The sequence below is a fragment of the Globicephala melas genome, chromosome 7 (assembly GCF_963455315.2).
Source record: "Globicephala melas chromosome 7, mGloMel1.2, whole genome shotgun sequence".
Lineage (NCBI taxonomy): Eukaryota > Metazoa > Chordata > Mammalia > Artiodactyla > Delphinidae > Globicephala > Globicephala melas.
Genome location: NC_083320.1, coordinates 109051967 through 109070265, shown reverse-complemented (window position 1 = coordinate 109070265; position 18299 = coordinate 109051967). Strand labels below are relative to the sequence as shown.

Sequence of the window (18299 nt, the reverse complement as noted above, 5' to 3'; positions counted from 1 at the left end):
ACTGGTAAGAGGGGCCTAGGCCCCAGGCCATCGACTTGAAGCTGCTCTAAGAAAACTCTCTACACTAGCTTTCTTAAGCATTCATCTCTCTACATCAGCAGGTGGGAGGTGATCCTTCTACTTGTTGGCTCCAGGCTCAGCTTCTCTCTGCCCTTTAGACCCTGGGGCCACCTTTAAGAAAATATTTGTTGAATTGATCAGTGCTTGGTACCTTTGGAATTGAGCTGCTTTGACAAACTATATACTGCACCCAATGTTCGTAGTCATCTGGCTGTGTTTGGGGGTTGACCCCAGGGTAGTTAATGAGTACTTACTTCCTCGTGTTTGGATTTACTAGATGACGTGTGTTCCTCGGTGTCCGGGACTGACCTCTGAGTCTCGATGGACCCCCTCAGTTTCCTCCTGCCCCCGTGTTGGAGGCCCAGCGCCCTGGAACGATGGAAGGCAGAGGAAGATCCTGCTCACGCTTCCTTGACCCGCTAGAAAGGTTTTCCAGGGAAATGGAATCTGAGTTATAGATTTCTGCGAGTCCTCCGGATCCTTATTTAACGCTGCGCGTGGTGCCTGCCCGGCCAGCAGTGGCCACAGTTGAGATGCTGGCCGTGGGTGTTTGCACTTAGATCACAGTAACTCCGCCAGTCCCTTTAGGTAAGAAGGCATGGAAACGCTGCCTTTCTGGTGGTCTTCCATCGGAGGCTGCTGCTTCTGCTTTCCGTGGTGAGCTGGGGGGCTACCTGCCCTCTAGCTTTTGACAGTGTGGACCCCTTTTGGGGTGGATGGTTATTTGTGGGCCAGATCCAGGGACCGGGCTGCCCTGGTCTGGGTCTCCCAGGTGGCTGCAGGTTCTCAGGGAAGGGAACAAGGCAAACGTGGGCATGTGTGGGAATCCCTCATCGGCTTCTTGACTGCAGGATTCCTAAGCTGGCTCAGTCCCATACTGCCCTCCTCAGATGACTGTACCATCGTCAGCATGTCCAGGGGGCTTAGGGTTTCCTCGGAGGCTCCTGGCAACCCGGGATCTCCAGGCATCCTGCCCTGCCACTGTGGACTAGACCTCTCACCTCGGTGCACTTTGGGATCTTCCCAGCGTGTTCCCTCCCCAGCCTGGACCCAACCCTGCCAGCCTCAGCTTTCACTGTGCTGCCCCCGCCGCGGGAACAATATCCTTTCTATTCGGAGTTGACTCTGCTGCCCTTTGGAGATCGCAGTGCGTAACGTGAGCTCCTGTGCAGAGGGGTGGGGGCCGAGGCGCCCCCCGCACGCCGGGAGTCCGGCGGCCCAGCCCGGCCGTTGGTGGCTGCCCGCCGCCGCACCTGCCCTCCGAGGCTGGGGTCCGACAGCCGGTCGGAGCAGGCGGCCCGCGACGCGCCGGCAGCAGGAGGCCCGCGCCATGGCCGCCCGGCTGGGCGCGCTCGCCGCGTCGGGGCTGTACCGGCGGCGCCAGCACCGGCAGAGCTCGCCGCCCGCCGCGCCCGGGTAGGTGGCCGGGGGCAGGGCGGGGGCGCGGGGGACAATGGCCGGAAAGCTGCCGCCGCGGGCCTTTCCTCGGACACCCGCCTGGCCCTTCCGACGGCGGCGGCGGCGGCGGCCCGGCTGCCCCGGGCGTGAGTTCGGCGCCGGGCGTGGCGGCCGTGGGGGGCAGGGCGCGGCTTAATCCAGCCGGGTTTGCTGTCCGGGGATCAGCACTCTTGGGCAGTGCGCTGAGGATGGGGCGCTCAGATAATTTGCCCGAGGTAACCTCCACGACCGTTTTCAGACTCGGATCGCTTTCTGGCCGCTTTCTAGATGAGCACCCTGGGTGGTCAGGGAACGCGCTGGACATCACCCATCCAAAAGATGGCTAAGCTGTGACTTGAAGCCAGGGTGGACTGACTCTGAAGCCTGAACTGCTTTATCCCGGGGAGAACTGCCAGTGTAGGCAATGAGGAGAGCTTCCTTTGGGACTGGGAGGGGGAACCTGTGGGTACGGGATGGACCTCAGGGCATCTCGAGGATGAGTTAGCCTGGGGTGGGGAGGGCCTGAGGGGGCACTTAGATAGTGGAGCCCCTGGAGTGAGGGTGGGGCTGGGGGAGGGGCCCCTGGACATGTTGAAGTTGCAGGGAGTGAGAGCGGTGAGGGCCATGGGCTTGGGGTCTTCGGCATCAAAATAGCAGGTGGGACCCCCGGAGGCGTGGGGGAGGAGCTGCGGGAAGGACATGGGGTTTGCGAGGAGGGGGTGGGGATTCAGGGAGGAGACAGAGCAGCAGTCACAGAGGTGGGCAGCCTGGAGGCTGCGGGAGGAGAGCGAACCCAGAGGCTGATGCTGCGCGGTAAACGTGCGCCCCACTGTGTGCTCACGGTGCGCGCATGGCCAGGGCAGCCTTCCGGAGCCGGGCAGAGGGTTGAGCCCTCAAAGGTGTCTGGGAGGCCGTCAGGTGGGGGGCAGGGAGCAGAGGCTGCAGAGGGCCACCCGCGGGATACCTTTTGTAGCCGGGCTTGCACCTGCATCCATGTCTCAGGCCCCTCACCAGGGGCCACACCAGGATGGGCACTGGACAAGCCCACTGCTCCAGTGGGGAATCCGGAGCGCGGGAGGCCAAGTGACTTACCTGAGAGAACGGGAACCCTCACCGGTTGGCCTCTGATGACCGTGGACATCTGTGGAGTGAGCCCGGAGTGGGCGACCAGGGCCCTGATGGGCCAGAGGCCAAGCTGGAGGCTGGTGGCACTGTATGGATGCAGCACAAGAGCTTGAGCCAGATGAAAGGAGGGCAGGGCTGGTAGTGAAGATCAGACCTCAGGAAAGTCCGTGTACACACGCATGCACATACGTTCATGTGCTAACCTCAGCTTGGTATTTCTTTGAGCTTCTGGCTTGTGACTGACTGTGGGATCACCTGGCCTCAGCGACACGGACTCACCCTCGAGTGCGCAAAGGCCCCCTGTGGCCAGCCCCTGCCTACTCCTGGGCCCTCACGCTGGCTTTCTAGGCTCTGGTGGGTGGGAGACTGGAGTGGGGGATGGTCTGGGGCTGTTGAAAAAGCCGTCGTGAATGGTCATGCCTGTGTGAGGCCACCAGGAGCTGAGGGGACGAGAGAGCACGGGTCCAACCCCGTGTGACCTCAGCAGGCTTCTGACCCTCTCTGCACATCAGTTTCCTTATCTGGAACCAGCAACCTCCCCTCCTGAGGACCTGGCTCGGAGAGGACTCCCTCCAGCCCACCCCAGGCTAGAGCTCAGTGACGTCTTGCAACCAATAGGCTTGCGTTGGCTGTCAAGATTGAGAGCCTTTGGGGTGCCACGGAGGGTTGGAGAAGGGTACAGGGTAGGTGGGGGTGACCACCTCCCTCCTGCCCCACCGGCTGCCCCAGCCCGTCTCAGGGAGCGGGCACTTCTGTGACGGCATCCCCATGGCCCCTGCTCGGGAGCACAGGTGTGCCCCCCCGCCCCCCAGCTCTGGGGTTTGGCCTCTAGGTGGTGGCCGTGCCCTCGGCAGTGTTTGTGTGCTGTCCAGCCGGGGCGGGGCGGCGGTGTCTCCCTGCAGGTAACCGGGCAGACTGTGCTCTCGGGGCGGAATGTGTGAAGGAGGATGTAGCATGCACGTCTCCCTCCTTTGTCCTTGCAGGGAGCGCTGCTGGGCCGGGGCGGCGGGGGGTGGGGGGTGGGGGGGTGGTGGTGGGGTCCCTGAGCTGCCGGCAACAACCGCTCTGTATCCAGTGCTTGGCCTGCCCGGCCCTGTGCTCCACGCGCTGTACCTACGCTGCAGGCAGCGAGTTCTTCGCTTCAGCTCTGCGGGGCAGGTCCTGCTCCTCTGGGGACCTCTTTGCAGATGAGGAAATGAGGCCCCGAGGAGCTGGCGCCTTCTTCCAGGTGCACAGCTGGGGGCTAGGGCTGTCAGGGTTTAACCTCGCGGGGTGGAGCCCAGAGCGGCCTCCTCCTGCAGGGGACAGCTGGCATTTTCTCTGACGGGCCTGTGGTCCGGCTGTCCGGCACACGAGCACGTTGGCCCATCCGTCTGCCTTCGGACAGTGAGCTGGGGTGTTCTCTGCGGTCCGGAGCAGGGGCCGTGGGGACGCAGCCACAGAAGTGACGCCGGGGGTGCACCTGGCCGAGACCTGGGCTGGGGCAGCTGGTGGGGCAGGGGGGAGGTGGTCACCCCCGCACCCCACCTGTCTGTGCCGGGGCTTATTGCGACGTGTGTCGGGGACAGACGGCAGAATCCTTGACCTGAGACTCTCAGGGACCCAGCCAGGGAACTAGACCCAGACCAGTGAAGGGCCAGCTGCTCTTTTGGGGGCCGGCTGCTGTGGTGGCAGCGTGGAGACGCAGTCCCCGAATGTCTGCCCTGCGGGGAGGCCGGAGTTCTGGAGAGGCAAACCGAAGATGGGCCTGCTGTGCACTCGCTTGGTTAGGGTCCAGAGGTCTGGAACAGTCTGGAAGCCTGGGGCTGCGCTTGAATTCTTGTTCTGGCTTCATTTTCTGGGTCCTTTCAGTGGGGAATTCCAGGCTCAAGAGTCACAGGATTTCCTGTTGATTTCTGACTACTCCAAGACCTGCCAAGGTCTTGTTCGTGGCCAGGCACTGGAACTTCCTCCCAGCCACCTTGGGTATGTGTGTTTGGGGAGAACAAGGCCTCCAGGTTCACAGTGTTCTTGGGACAGGAAACCATGCCTGTGCTGACAGAGTCCAGCCCAGCCCATGGCGACTGGTACCGATCGCCTGGTGGCGATCCGCAGGGAGCTGGAAAGGAGGGTGGTGGCCACTGTGCACAGAGCCTCCCTGTCATCTTGGGCTCTGCCCATCCCTCCTGCCACTGTCCTGCCTCATGGCCCCTTTGGCTTAAATATGGGTGCAGGAGACGGCTTTGGTCCCCCGAGTAACCCGGGGGCAGGCAGAGGCATGCAGAGGTGCACTTGCCTGGCAAGGCTTGCCAAGGGTCCTGCCGGCCCTGCCCTTGCCGCGAGGGCTCCTCCAACAGAGCAGAGTGCCCCAGCCCGGCTTCCAGACCGCGTCCACGTGGCAGCGGCCCTCCGCTAGACCCGCTGTCCACACCTAGACCCCTGACAGGCAGAGCCCTCGCCCACCTCCTGGGCTCATCGCGCCTAGGGACCCCAGCACGAGCATTGCTCGCTTGAGAATCCTCCTCGCTGTGCTGTGGCCGTGAGGGAGGGGTGGGTTCAGCATCCCGGGAGGCGGAACAGGCTGAAGAGATGTTCTCAGGAGACGTGCCGCGTGCCAGCGCACGCGTCTACGCGATGTTGCCAACTGGTTACATCTCTCCTCACTGAGCCTGACCTTCTGTGCCCACCCAGTTGACACGAGACAAAATCTCTTTGCCGCCCTTGTAGCCAAAGGCACAGGCAGCAGGGTGCTGGGCGTTTGTAGAGACTGTCGGGGCTGACAGCCAGGCTCCTCCGGCCTGAGCCTTGGGGCCCCAGCCTGGAGCCAGCACACATCTGTCTGTGTGGCCATTTCTCCTGTAGTTTAGCTCGGATTCCACGCCTCCCGGCGGGATGTCTGCCGCTTCCCCGGGGACAGCAGTTGCCCTCTGTGGATGAGGAGGTCCGCTCCCCACTCTGCTCCCATCCCCAATATTCACAATCTCACCTTCCCCATGGTAGGGTGGTTATATGTTTTGGGGGTGCAGGTGATTTGAAACTAAGTCGTGGTGCAGGGGAAAGAGCCATTGAAGTCGGACCAATCTGTGTTCAAATCTGGACGCTGTCATCTGCTCTGTGACTTTGGGCAAGTTACTTAACCCCTCTGAGCCTTAGGAAAGCAGGGTGGCCTTGGGGATTAAATAAGTGTGTAAACCCCGAGCCACTCCCCTGTGTCTGCCGAGTGTCCCTGACACCTCGAGAGACGGCCCAGCGCCATGACTGAGCAGCCTGGGGGCCCGGTCAGTGACACGGACAAGCACAGCGCCATCCGCTGCGGGCTTACAGTGGGCCGGGCACCCCGCTGAAAGCTTGTGTGTCCGTCATCTAACAGCCTGTAACCCATGGCCACGGCCGTGATTAGGGTCCTTCCACGGCTGGGCGTCTGGGCCTGGAGAGCGAGGGCCAGCCCCGGCCGCCCTGCGAGTGAGAGCAACGGACTTGAGCCGTGACTGCTCTGGCCGGCGTGAGCCCGGCGACGGCCGGGCCTGTGCCTGAGCCCCTGTGTAGGGCACGGGGGGCTGCAGGGTGTGGGGGAAGGTCGGGGCCCCAGAGTCAGGCGGGGGACCGGTTCTGATGTAGGCTTTGCCCCCGCCCACTGTGGCCCTGGTGGTGGGCGGGTCACTCTCTCCAGGCCTCCGCTTGTCCATCTGGGAGATGGAGGCGCTGCGCTGGCCGCGCAGGGGTGTCACCTGGGAAGGCCACCGTGGCCCGGCATGCGCTGGCACCCAATGTGCCTGAGGCACAAGGTAGCTGCAGGGATGGGTGACCCAAGCCGGTGCCGGGCAGCGTGGCCCCGTCTGTGTGGCTCAGTCCCTGCGGTGCCAAGGCCGACCCGGGGTGAGCACAGCGCTGTCTTCACCCCAGAAAGCGTGTCCCTCGAGTGCGGCCCTCAGGCCCTGACCTGCCCGTTCCTTCTTCCCGCCCAGTAACATGTCCAATGCCTTGGCCAATGCCGTGTGCCAGCGCTGCCAGGCCCGCTTCGCCCCCGCCGAGCGGATTGTCAACAGCAACGGCGAGCTGTACCACGAGCACTGCTTCGTGTGCGCACAGTGCTTCCGGCCCTTCCCCGACGGGCTCTTCTACGAGGTGAGCGTGCTCCGCGGACCCCGCTCAGGCTCTGCCCTCTGGCAGCCTGTGGGCCACGCCTGGCCGTGGTCCTCTTGTTGAGGCAGACACGCCAGCCCTCGAGCCGAGCGGTGTTCCTTGAGGACCTTGCTGGCCACCTCGGGGCCCATCCCTTACCTGTGAGATGTGAACAGTGTTCTCCTGGTGGCCACGGGTGCTGAAGGAGAGTCACCGTTCATCCTGTCACCTCTGGGCAGAGCTGGGGGGCCCTGGGGTGCAAACGCCCTGCCGTGGTGGCACTTAACCCTCCCTGGGGTCATGCAGTAAATGTAACCCCCGTGTACCAGATGGCGCTAAGTGCTCTGGTTGTAAGGCATCTGGGGGGGGGTGGTGATCAGGGAAGGGAATGTCTGAGCAGACCTGAAGGAGGTGAGAGAGCAGCGTGTACCTGCAGGAAGAGCTCTCGGCAGAGGGCACAGCAAGGGCAAAGAGGCCCTGAGGTTGGAGCACGCAGGTATTTGGGGAGCAGTGGGGGGCCGGTGTGATGGAAGCAGAGCAAAGGAGAGGGAACAGAAGAAGATGAGAGTGGGGAGGCAGATTTGCTTGGCCCCGTGGGCCTTCGTGGGGCCTCAGGCTTTCCTCCTGGGAGGGGCAGCAGCCACTGCAGGGTCTGGAGGGGAGGGGTCACATCGTCTGTCTGACCTTAGAGAAGGACCTCTGGTTGCTATGCTGAGGAGAGACTGTGTGCGGCGGGGACAGAAGCTAGGAGAACAGGTGGGACCAGAAGCTGATTATTTCGGTAATCCAGATGGAAGCGAAGGGGCCTACACTGGGCTGCACTGGGTCACAAGAGCAGATCGTTAAATTTTCAGCAGCCTTGCAAGCCAGTTGTTAAACACAGCCATTACTAAAAGTTAAATGATATAGACATACAATGAGATAAAACTATTAAAAACAAAGGTAACATTCGTTTTGCTGTACAGTAGAAACACAACATGGTAAAGCAACTATACTCCAATAAAAATGAATTAAAAAAAACGACAAAGGTAACAGATACTCAAAACTCACCACTTCCTAATTCCTTTATTACATTTCACGATCAGCTATGCCTTTGAGGTTATGATTTGTTATTATGCCTGTGTGCTGGAAACACCGTACCGTGGTGGCTACTGACGTCTCTTCTCAGCTCCATGTGGAGGTCTGTTGGTAGCTTGAAATTGACCACGGGTGGGAATATTTATACCATAGAAATCGGCAAACGCTACAAGGCAGGCTCAGAGCCAGTTGTGAAATGTTTACCAGCACACCAGGGCAGTGCTCAGAGGCTGGATAGATTTCCAAGCTGATGGGACGGGCTGGTAGAGGGCTGTGGGGTGTGTGATCTGCCTGGCAGAGTAGGAGTTGCTGTTGCCTGTGGTGCCTCCTGGGAAATGCTGGCCGATGATGGAGGCGGGGGTGGGGGGACGGGGGATGTGGGCAGGGCGCTGTGGATGTGCCTGCGACAGTTTAAATTCCTGCCGCCTCTGAAGGTCACTGGCTAGGGCTCTAGCCAGGTGCAGCTTAATAAGACACTCATTTTAGAGAACAGGGGAAAACCAAATACAATTATCAAGGGAGAAGAAAGCAGGGGCTTTCTTGGGGCCACACTTGGGGCCAGTGTGAGGGCCCTCCTTGCCCAGACAGATGGGGACAGCGGCTGCAGGACTCCCTTGCCCCCCTTCCTGTGTCCCTCCTTCTGTGTCCCTTCCCTGGGTCCTTTGTGGCCGCTGGGGGAATGGACTTCTCACACAGGAAACAGGGCCAAGGTCCAGCTCAATGGCCCTTCATTGAGGGCCTCAATGGACTTCTCACACAGAACTCAAACTCGATCCCCGCCCTCCCTAGCCTGACGTTCCGCCCCCAGCCCTCAGCTCGTTCCTGAGACCAGCAGGGCCGAGATCTTCTGCAAGCAGCCGTGGCCCTTTGCGGGGCTGGCCTTGCTGAGTTGCCGGCTTCTTCGAGGCCCCACGCTTTGCACTCTCCCCAAGTCGAACAGGCCAGTCCCGTTCCATCTCCAGGCCTTGCACGACAGCTCACTTCCTGGAATTCCTCCCCGCACCGCCCCCCCCAGCTTCCTGTGGTGGTAGCAGGTGCACAAAGTGGGGTGTTTGTCCAGCGTCCCCGAGGGCAGGTCCTCACCCAGCAGACGGGCCAGCGCAGCTCGGGGGATGACAGTGCCTTCCTTGTCCTCTGTCTGCTGGCCCCGTTTGCAGCTCGAAGGGCGGAAGTACTGCGAACACGACTTCCAGATGCTGTTCGCTCCGTGCTGCAGGACCTGCGGTAAGGGCCGCACAGGCCTCGGCGCTGCCTGGGAGGCGGGTGGGCAGAGAGCTCTGCCCCTCAGAGCATCGGCCCTGGGCTCCCGCGGGCGCCACCCTCCCGGCTCTGGGAGGGGCCCGCGGAGGGGCAGGGCACGAGGCGAGCAGGAACCTCTCTCCTCCAGGCGAGTTCATCATCGGCCGCGTCATCAAGGCCATGAACAACAACTGGCACCCCGGGTGCTTCCGCTGCGAGCTGTGCGACGTGGAGCTGGCCGACCTGGGCTTTGTGAAGAACGCCGGCAGGTGAGATGGGCCCCTCATCACGGGTCCAGGCCCGGTCCAGGCGCTGCAGGCTGCGGATGGGGCTGCCGTGCGGCCCTGTCCCTGCGAGGTGGACGGGAGAGCCCTGTCCAGTGTACGGGTGAGGACGGAGCCTGGAGAGAGTGAGGGATGGTGAATCGGGGGCCACCCCAGGCTCGAGGCTGTTCCTGGGAGCAGGCTGACAGCATACAGCAAGGAGGAAGGCGGCCCAAGCGGGTGCCCAAGCGGCCCAAGTTGGTGCAGCGGAAGGATGAGGAGCTTTGAGTCAAGTTCCTGCCTGCCCGGCCACCCCCAGTGCTGGCCCCGGCCGTCCACCGCCGTCCTCACGCCCCACGAGCACTGCTGGAGGGACAGCACTCAGCTGGGGCCCAGGTTTCCTCAGCAGGCTAAGCTGTCACCTTCCACGAAGACTTGCTCTTTTCTCCCCGCCTCCTACCCGACCCCCCACTGTCCCTGCACCATCACACCCACAGCCAGGACCTTCCCTCCCCCTCCCCGACGGATGGGCACCCCTGCCGCCCGGCATCTGTGCTGCCCCCCTGCCTTGTCAGAGTGGGGGCTGTGTCCCTGCACCCCAAAGCCCTGCTCACCCCATACACCCTCTCCAGCAGGGGCTCATGGCTCTGGTCCGCTCTCTCTCCCTTTCTAGGGGCTCAGGCTTGGTGGCCCCCAGGGTTCAAAGCACCCTCTGAGCCTTCTTTCCACAGCGATTGCCTGCAGCCCTCCCCAGCCCACCAGCCGCGTCCTCCCGTCTGCTCCCCATCGCCCAGGCTGGTCGGTGTCTCCGCGGCCTTCACGGCAGCCCCCGCTCCTCTCTGGGCACCCAGGCCCCCGTGTTCTGGGAGTTTCCCCCTACTTCACGGCTGCGCTGCCCCTCTCCTCTCCTGGCTCACTTTCCTCCACCCATCTCTCCACGTTGGGCTCCTCTGGGGTTCTGCACCGGGCCCAAAGTCCCGGGGCCTCACATGGTGAGTGTGTGCTGGGCAGTCCAGATGTCCGCCTCCACCCCAGACCTCTCCCAGAGTACCCCACTGCCCACGTGCCAGCTCCACTTGGTGCCCAGAGGGCACCCCAAATGCCACAGAGCCCAACCAACCAGCCGACTCCGAGTTTCCCCTCTGCCGACAGCCAGGCCTCAGGGAAGAGCAGGCCTGCCTCATTCGCAGCGCCCTAGCTGTCCATCTCCCATGCCCTCCCGTCTGGGCACTTGTCACATTCTCTGGTGCCTGTCGAGCACCCCTTCCTGACGCTGCCGTTGTGGTCTCGCCCATCTGCCTGCCCCACCAGAGACGCGTGTTGTCCGTCTTGGTGTCTGCAGAGCACTCAGTAGCAGCCTGGGTATTGGGTGTGGATCTGAGAGACCATCGGGGGGTAGACAGTGCAGCGGGGCGGGGCGGTCCCATGCTGGTCCGTGGGGTCACCTGCCGGGTGTGGGCCTGAGCCGCAGCTCACGCTGGGACCCCTACTCCGGTGCTCTGCTGGAAAAATCCGGAAGAGGCTGGACGTGCTCAGGAAAGTAAAGTATCACTGTGATGAAAGGAGTGCGGGGGCCCTACGCACGCCCTCCAGCCCAGGTCGGCGCTCTGAAGCCCACGGGGCAGAACTTCAGAGTCTGCGGGGGGCAGGCCCACCGTAGGGCCACCAGAACCACAGTCCACACTGCTGCCTTTGCCTCTGCTTTGCCATTCTTGGGTCAGAGGGAAGAAAAGTTCTGGGGAGGGAGTTGTGTTAACCAAACAGAATAACCTTCAGTTATTCAAGCACAGTTATGTTTATGGTCAGTATAATCAAGTACAAGAAAGGACCGGTGAGGGCGATCAGGCCACCCTGTAAGCAAAACGGCTCAAAGCTTGGCCCGCTGGGACTGGTGGAAGCCTCTTGGGAAGGAGTGGGGCTCTGCCCCTGCTGGGTCTGGGTTGGTGGGAGCCGGGTTCACAGGTTGGACCTTGCCCTCCCCGCCCCCCGGCGGCGACAAGGCTCAGCTCCCTGTGGCCGTCCACCCATAGTGTGTGTTCCACGGGGACCCGGGAGGGACCGGGCAGCTGCTGAGAAGCCCTGGGGGTTGTCGGGCGCCTGCAGGTCTGTGTGTGGGTTTCTGGCGGGAGGGATGGAGAGCTGATGTGCCTCACGGGCCCCGCCCGTGTTGCTGGCTGTCACCTGGTGACCACCCTGAAATGTGCTTACAGTGTTGGGTTCTAATTTATAGCTTGTGTCCCCTAAATGCAGAGTCCTTTGGCAAAGGTGCCACAAAGGGACCTCAAAGCACCTTGCACTTGAGAGAAAACGTTTAGACTCCCCCCCCCCGCCCCCGCCCAGCTTCCAGTGCCCCCTCTTCCCGTGGGCCGTTTGCAGCTGTCTCCGGCATCCTCTCTGCAAAGCTTCACCACTGCGCGTTTCTGTCGGGGGAAGGAGGCTGGGAACCTCGCAGGCGGCCCTTGGGAGAGAAAGACGCTCATTGTTCAGGGAATGTTTCTGGCCTCCTTGCCCCCTCACCAGGGGGTGACGTTGCTGAGTGTCTTGTAGCTGTGAGTGAGCAGGGCCAGTCTCCGCAGGGGGGTGGCCGTCTGGTCCCGTCTGTGCTCCCTGTTCAGGGATTTGCGTGGCAGAGAAGACAGGACTCAGCGCCGGGTGACGAGTTCGGGCCTCAGAGCAGGTGGTGGCGGCCCGCTGAGCCTGCAGTTTGCTTTCTCGGGGCCGCTGGGGCGGAGGCGGGCTCCTCCTTGGTGGTGAGTCTGAGGGCCGGTCCTTGTGGACGAGGCGGTGCTCAGAGCGGTGGCCCCCGGCTCACAGCTCCGACCTGGCGCTCAGCGAGCTCTCGTTGGTCTTCCCGTCGGCGCTGGGGGGCGGCCCCGGGAGCCTCTTGCCACACAGCAGGCTGCACAGGGCGTCGCGGAACTTCTCGGCCACGAAGAAGTACATGATGGGGTCGAGAGCGCCGTTGAGGCTGCTGAGGCAGGACGTGATGCGGTTGCCGAGCGCCAGCGCGCGCTGGGCGGCGCACGAGGCGCGGTGGCCGCGGTACCGCAGCACGTAGACGGAGCGGTGGACGTGGTAGGGCACGAAGCAGACGAGGAAGATGGCCAGCACGGCGGCGATCATGCGCACCGCCTTGTTCTTGAGGCGCCGCTCCACGCGCGGGCCCTGCCGCAGGCTGCGGATGATGAGCAGGTAGCAGGTGACCGTGGTGACGAACGGGAAGGTGAAGGCCACGGCCAGAGACGCAAAGGCGTGCTGGGAGGCCTTCTCCCTGTACAGCTGCAGGCAGACCACCGTGCGGTTGGTCCGCACCGTCTGTGGGCTCACCAGCAGCGGGGCCATGGCCACGGCCACCATCACCCAGAGGAAGGCGCAGGCCAGGTGGGCGTGGAGGGGCCTGCGGAGCTTGAGGGACTTCACGGGGTGCACGATGGCCAGGAAGCGGTCAGCGCTGATGCAGGTGAGAAAGTAGATGCTAGCGTACATGTTGAGGTAGAAGAGGAAGCCGGTGAGCCGGCACGGGATCTCCCCAAACGGCCAGTGGCTCCCTGAGAAGTGGTAGACGAGGCGGGTGGGCAGGACCAGCACGCAGGACAGGTCGGCCACGGCCAGGTGCATCAGGAACACGTTGGCAGGGGTGCCGGACTTGTGGTCCCGGACGAAGAGCCACAGGGCCAGGGAGTTGCCAACAAAAGCCAGGATGAAATCCAGGAGGTAGAAGGAGGCAAAGAGGACGTTCTCCAGTGGCGTCTCTTGGCCACATTGCTCCGTGGGGGCCAGGGAGGAGTTGGCCATCAGGCCTGGGGAAGCCACCTCGAGGCCATTCATGCTTTGGCTGGAGGTAGAGCCCGGGGCTGAGCCTGGAGGGAACAAGCAGACAGGCCCCGGAGAGCCTGCGACCGGTGGGGCGTCACCCTCTGCAGACGTGAGCCCTCGGAAGCCTGCGGTGCCTGCCGACCCCGACCCTGTTCCACGCTCGGCATTGCCTCGGGGGCCACTGAGGACACCTCCTGGGTCCATCTGGGGGTGGGCAGGCATCACAGGCTCTCTGAACTTCAGCAGGAAGCAAAACCAAAACCAGGGACTGGGTGCTAAGCTGCTGCTGGGGCCGGCTCCCCACTGTGCAGCCACGTCCCTACAGGGCATGTGAAGGCCCTGGTTGGACCCTGGTGATCCGGAAGGGCCACCTCTCAGGCCTGGGGGATGGAGTCAGCACCACAGGGAGAGCGTGGTGACCCGTCTGTCTGAGGCTCTGGGGGGTGCGAGGGCGGGGGGCGGAGCCCCACCTTTTCTGTCCCTTGCCCCTGTGTGCTGTCTGAGGGGCGGGGTGCATGGGGCCCCTGAGCCCCACTTCTCATGGGTGGATGGGGGCCCAGTGCGTAGAGCTCGGCCATCTTCTCCTCAGCCTCGGGAGAACCCTGCGCACCCCTCCCTGACCCGCCTGCCCACCGGAAGCCCACCGGCTTCCCCAGTTCTCCCGGCACCCGCCACCCGCCCCAGGAGGGCCTGGCTGGGAATGCAGTGTCCGAGTGTCAGGGAGGGCAGAGGCCTGCTCTGTCTGCCGGCACCTGAAGGCCATCCGGGCCTGGGTCCCAAGGTCTCTTGAACTTTCTGGACTTAGCCCACCGGCCCCACGGTAGGCATCTTAACGAGTGGAGACCTGTGATTTAGAAAGCCCTTGGGCCCCAGGCCTGCAGGGGGTATTTGACCACCCAGGGTAGTTGAACTACCAAGAGGCGGATTCTTTCCCAGGAGAGGAAGAGCCATTTCTCCCAGAGGTAGAGAGACCTGCCAGGGTTTTCTGGCCAAGATCTGCAGCCCCGGAGAGGCCCGGGGCCCAGGGAGGCGGCCTGTCTCCGCCTGGCCTCGCCCGCCTGGTTTACCTACACCTGAGGGGCCGCGCAGCTCGGAGCCCTGCTGGCCTTGCTAACAAGCCATTTCTGTCTGCCGACCCCAGGTCTGAGTGGGTGACCTTTGCTGCCGCCCCAGCAGACAGAGTAACAGGTTCCTATTTTGATTTTGGTCAACTCGGGAGATCCACAAAGGAGAGGGAAGGTCCCTAACACCCCGCCTCCCTCGCCAGGCCTGGGACCCGGGGGTGTGGGCAGGAGAAGGCAGGACAGCCGGGCCAGAGCGCCCTCTGTCCACACCCCACACAGTCCACAGTCCCGAGCTGGGGTCGGTTTCAGCCTCGCGCGCCCCTGCCTGCAGCGCAGCTTCTGGGGCTCCCCTGAAGCCCCGCCCCCCAACGCCTCCACTCCCTGCCTGTGCGGTTGGGCTGCAGGGGGGCAGGAGAGGCGGGAAGCAGCAGGAAGCGGGGCAGCCTGCGCGGCGTCGTGTCCCGGCCGAGCCACAGGACCCGGAGCAGGTTGCCTGCAAGCTTCTCCTGGCTCTTAGCCCTCCCCTTTCATGCCCTGGCAGGGCTGACAGGTGCCCCGTGGGCATGGGCACGTCAGCCCTGAGGAGGAGGCTGGGTGCCGTCCCCAGGCACGGGTTCCCACAGTAGAGGGAGGGAGGGTGGTCCAGACTGCGGGGACGAGGGGCTGTCGGGCTGGCAGCAGCTTCGTGCCTCGTGAACCACCACAGATGGCTGTGGGTGAGTGGCAGAGGGCATCTGGCCCGTCGTCCTCAAGCCGAGGGCGGGTGCTTGCCCGATCGTGTCACATTTTAATTATTGAAGGGGTCCAGGGCCGTTCCCCTGCCCAGGTGATGTCTCCTGGCTCCAGAGTGGCTCAGGCTGCCTGAAATTCTACTACAGGGGTTATTGCCTGTTGGTCCAGGTGTGTGTGACATGAGGGGGGTGGTCTGGAGGCCAAGTGAGGGAGGGGTCCTGTTGCAAACCTGGGGCTGGGGAGGGGCTGAGCTGGGTGCCCTCCGCTCTGGGCTGACCTCGGGCTGTGTCCCGCGGCGGTGCAGTCGTCACCCGGCCCCTCCGTCAGGGCCACTTCCAGGTACTGACCACCTCCTCTGGCCGGCATGAGGCGGCGGGCCTGCCCGGACACCACACACCAGTCCTGAGGGGCAGGCGTCAGTTGCCTCATTTTACAGATGAGGAAACGGAGGCTTAGCATCAGCTAACTTGGCCAGGGTCACTTGGCCGGGCGACGGCCTTGGAGTAGGAAGTCAGGTCAGGAAGACCCGGCGGGGACAGCCAACACCTCCACCTGCCTTTCTCGTGGAGGCTGACAGCTCCCGGCTGCTAGAGCTCGTGCTGGAGTTTCCTCCCTGGCTCAGTGGCTCCCACGGGGGCCTGGCCCGAGGACCGTCGATACAGTTGGCACCACCCCTTGTTCAAAAAGCAGCACAATGGTGACGGCAGAGCAGCGAACCGAGCGTGGGCCCCGCGTCCCTGCACAGGTGGCACCTGGCGGGCAGGCCAGCGCCTGGCTTTCTGCTCCCGCCCCGTGCCCTCCGCCTCCCAGCCCAGAAGGCTGCGTGCACCGTGCTGTCTCCGGGGGTGCAGACTTGGTTTCAGAATTCTTTCAGGCTCGCTTCTGCTTTGCCGGGGTTCCTCTCCCCTCCCCCTGGGGCCCCGGCCGGCCGCGGGTCAGGCGCAGGGCTTGGCCTCCGCAGAGGGGACGTGGGCGGGCCTGGTGGCGGGGGGTGGCCGTCTCCCGGGCATCGGCCGCCAGCACCTCTCCCTCCCGACTCCTCCTCTGGCCCCTCCCGGAGCCGCCTGGCTCGAGGTGAGGGGCACGGGGGCTGTCACTGCAGCCGTGGGACCGCAGGCCGGGCGCTCACTCTTCCTTTAAAAGCCCCGACAGGGAGACAGGAACACTGCCTGTGCGCTGCTCTCATTCAGACCGGGGTGGCCTGGATAAGTAGGTCGGAGCCCGACCACAGAGAGGCGTCTCGGGGCTGGGGCTGGGCTCGCGTCACTGCCCTGCGCTGCCTCCGCCTCTGCTGGGCCTGAGCTCCCCGCCCGCCCCGCCAGGCCCTGCCCTTACCTCTGTCGGCGGGTCTGGGGCGGCAGGTGGGCTGCAGCCTGTGGGTGGGTGGTGGGCTCCGCGCAGCTGTGGTGGAGGCCGGCTGGCTATTTAAGGAGGGGAGGCGAGGCTGCAGCCCCTCGGGCCCTGAAAGGCCGCTTCATTCCTGAGGGGTCCCCTGTGTGGTGGGCCACTCCTCTGGCTGCCTCTGCTGCCGCTGGGCCGTGAATATTCCAGTGTGTCCCAGCCGTCCCCCCACCCCCCGCCCCCAGCTGGGCCCCTGAGCGGCACAGAGGCCGAGTGTGCGACTGTCTTCGAAGCCGCAGAGTGGGCGCCGGCCGGGTGGGAGGCCTGGCTGGGACCGACAGACACAACAGGACGTTTCAGATCAGAGTCATTTCCTGGGAGGCAGGGAGGGGGCCAGGGAGGGGCTGGCCGCTATGGCAACGGGCCTGGGCGCCCAAGCCCGCACTGGCCATCGGCAGAGGGGGTCTTGTGAATGGGGAGGGTGGGAGGCCAAGGAGTCTTGTTCGGTCCGATGAGAGGGGACTCTTTCAGGACACTTGCTTAGGGTCCTTGTGTCCTGCCCCGTATAATGGGGCCCCGTTTGGGTGTGCGGAATAAATCGCGGCCTTTATCTCGAGCGGGGCGCAGCTGCAGGCTGCCTCATAATGGGGCGCTGTCTGTGCCTGTGGGGACCCGGAGGCCTGGCCCTCGCCTGTGTGGGCTCCTCCTCTGGACGGGAAGCCTGGGAAGAGGGTCGCTGCGGCCCGCCGCCCACCTGCCCCACAGCTCCTCCTGGGAGTCTGGGAAAACTTTTCAGTTACAACGTTGAAAGATGTACACAGCCATCCCTGGGAAGTACCTGCCACAAGTACTGTCTGAAATTCTTTCGCACAAACCCGTGCACTTGGGATCACTGCCCATTTTACAGACAGGGAAACTGGGACTCAGAGAGGTGAGGTAACTGGCCCACGACAAACCAGTGGGGTGGCCGAGCCCACATTTGGACTCAAGCGTGTGTCACTCTAAAACTCAGGCTGTATGCGTGTGTGTTTTGTTCTCTTCTGTTGCAGCTCAGTGGTAAAATTCTTAGGTTCCATCTTCATTCTACCTGGGAAAAACTTCTGCAGGTTGCCTTTAGATCTGGCGCTGGGATCAGGTCTGTTGAAAAGACGTTTCCCGTCTGGGGTTCCGTCAAGAGAGCGGGACTGCTCGGTTCTGTCATGCCTGGGAGCCGGTGGGGTGTGCGGCCCCCCTCCCCGCTGTGGCCCGGGGTGGCTGTCTGGGAGAACTGGCTCACGGTGACTTGAAATGTGGGAGTCTGGCTGGCTTCTGTCGGGTGACTGATGGCAGTGGTTTTAAGGGCACTGACCGTTGCGACAGAATTTTGAGGAGTTGCGCTAATTTCTATATCTTTGAAACAAAAACCGTTCCGTATGGGTTGCATGTTGTCCTACTGCTAAAGACGAGTCGCCAGGATTGGAGTGGGGTTGTAGGGAATAAATGCCCTGTCTGTGGCAGAGACGCAGCAGGCGGCAGGCGTGGGAGTGGCCCCGCCGTGGCAGGAGGCCTGGGATGGGGCTGGGGCACGGTGTGTCTGGGGGAGAGTGGGGCGGGGAGAGCCCGCTGGGCTTCAGGGATCTGGGGACGGAAGGGAGATGGGGACTGTAGCCACAGGCCACGTCTGTGGCCCCTGGGCCGGTAGAGTGAGCTGGGGGTCCCAGGCCAGGAGACGACCTTGCAGTCTCGGTGGCCACGTCGTCGTGGGAGATGACGCCCGCCGTCCTTCCCTTCTTGTCTTTTACAATCATTCACCCGCTTACGCATCAGAAGACCTGTCCTGAGCCGCTGCCCTGTGTGGGGCACACGGGGTCCATAAGAGCACAGCTGGGAGCTGGTCAGCAGCTTAGCAGGTGGCTGCTGGGCACTCCCTCGGGCCCCTTGCCCTTCACCCCGGGGAGCTAGGACACACTCAGGGCAAGCACAGGGCAGTCCAGACCCGAACGCGGTAGGAGGCACTGCAGTCAAGGCCATGGAGTTGGCTGCCCTGGCACCTAGGGTCTGCCCA

At 63.3% G+C, this 18299-nt stretch overlaps 2 protein-coding genes across 4 annotated transcripts in view; one reads left to right on the top strand and one right to left on the bottom strand.

The window, feature by feature from the left end:
- The window catches only part of LIMS2 (LIM zinc finger domain containing 2), a 34839-nt gene that overhangs the window by 11283 nt on the left and 5257 nt on the right, over positions 1-18299 (top strand). The window contains exons 1-4 of one of the 3 annotated variants that reach the window (XM_060302584.2): positions 625-648; positions 6567-6726; positions 8958-9024; positions 9188-9308. In XM_060302584.2, coding sequence (XP_060158567.1) covers positions 6571-6726; positions 8958-9024; positions 9188-9308 — 344 coding nt within the window. In that variant the 5' untranslated portion in view covers positions 625-648; positions 6567-6570. Of the gene's footprint in view, positions 1-624; positions 649-1711; positions 1734-6566; positions 6727-8957; positions 9025-9187; positions 9309-18299 lie in introns of those variants that run through there. The other 2 variants (XM_070046023.1, XM_030840338.3) reach the window with 2 other exon arrangements.
- Positions 9335-16469, bottom strand: GPR17 (G protein-coupled receptor 17). Its single transcript, XM_060302583.2, has 2 exons — positions 16250-16469; positions 9335-13195 (listed from the first exon to the last, which is right to left on the bottom strand). The coding sequence occupies exon 2, from the start codon at positions 13128-13130 to the stop codon at positions 12111-12113; it is 1020 nt and encodes a 339-aa protein (XP_060158566.1). The 5' UTR covers positions 13131-13195; positions 16250-16469; the 3' UTR covers positions 9335-12110.

Excerpts from the sequence above, each read along its gene's own strand:
- GPR17 (XM_060302583.2), bottom strand. The coding sequence starts at position 13,130 with ATGAATGGCCTCGAGGTGGCTTCCCCAGGCCTGATGGCCAACTCCTCC.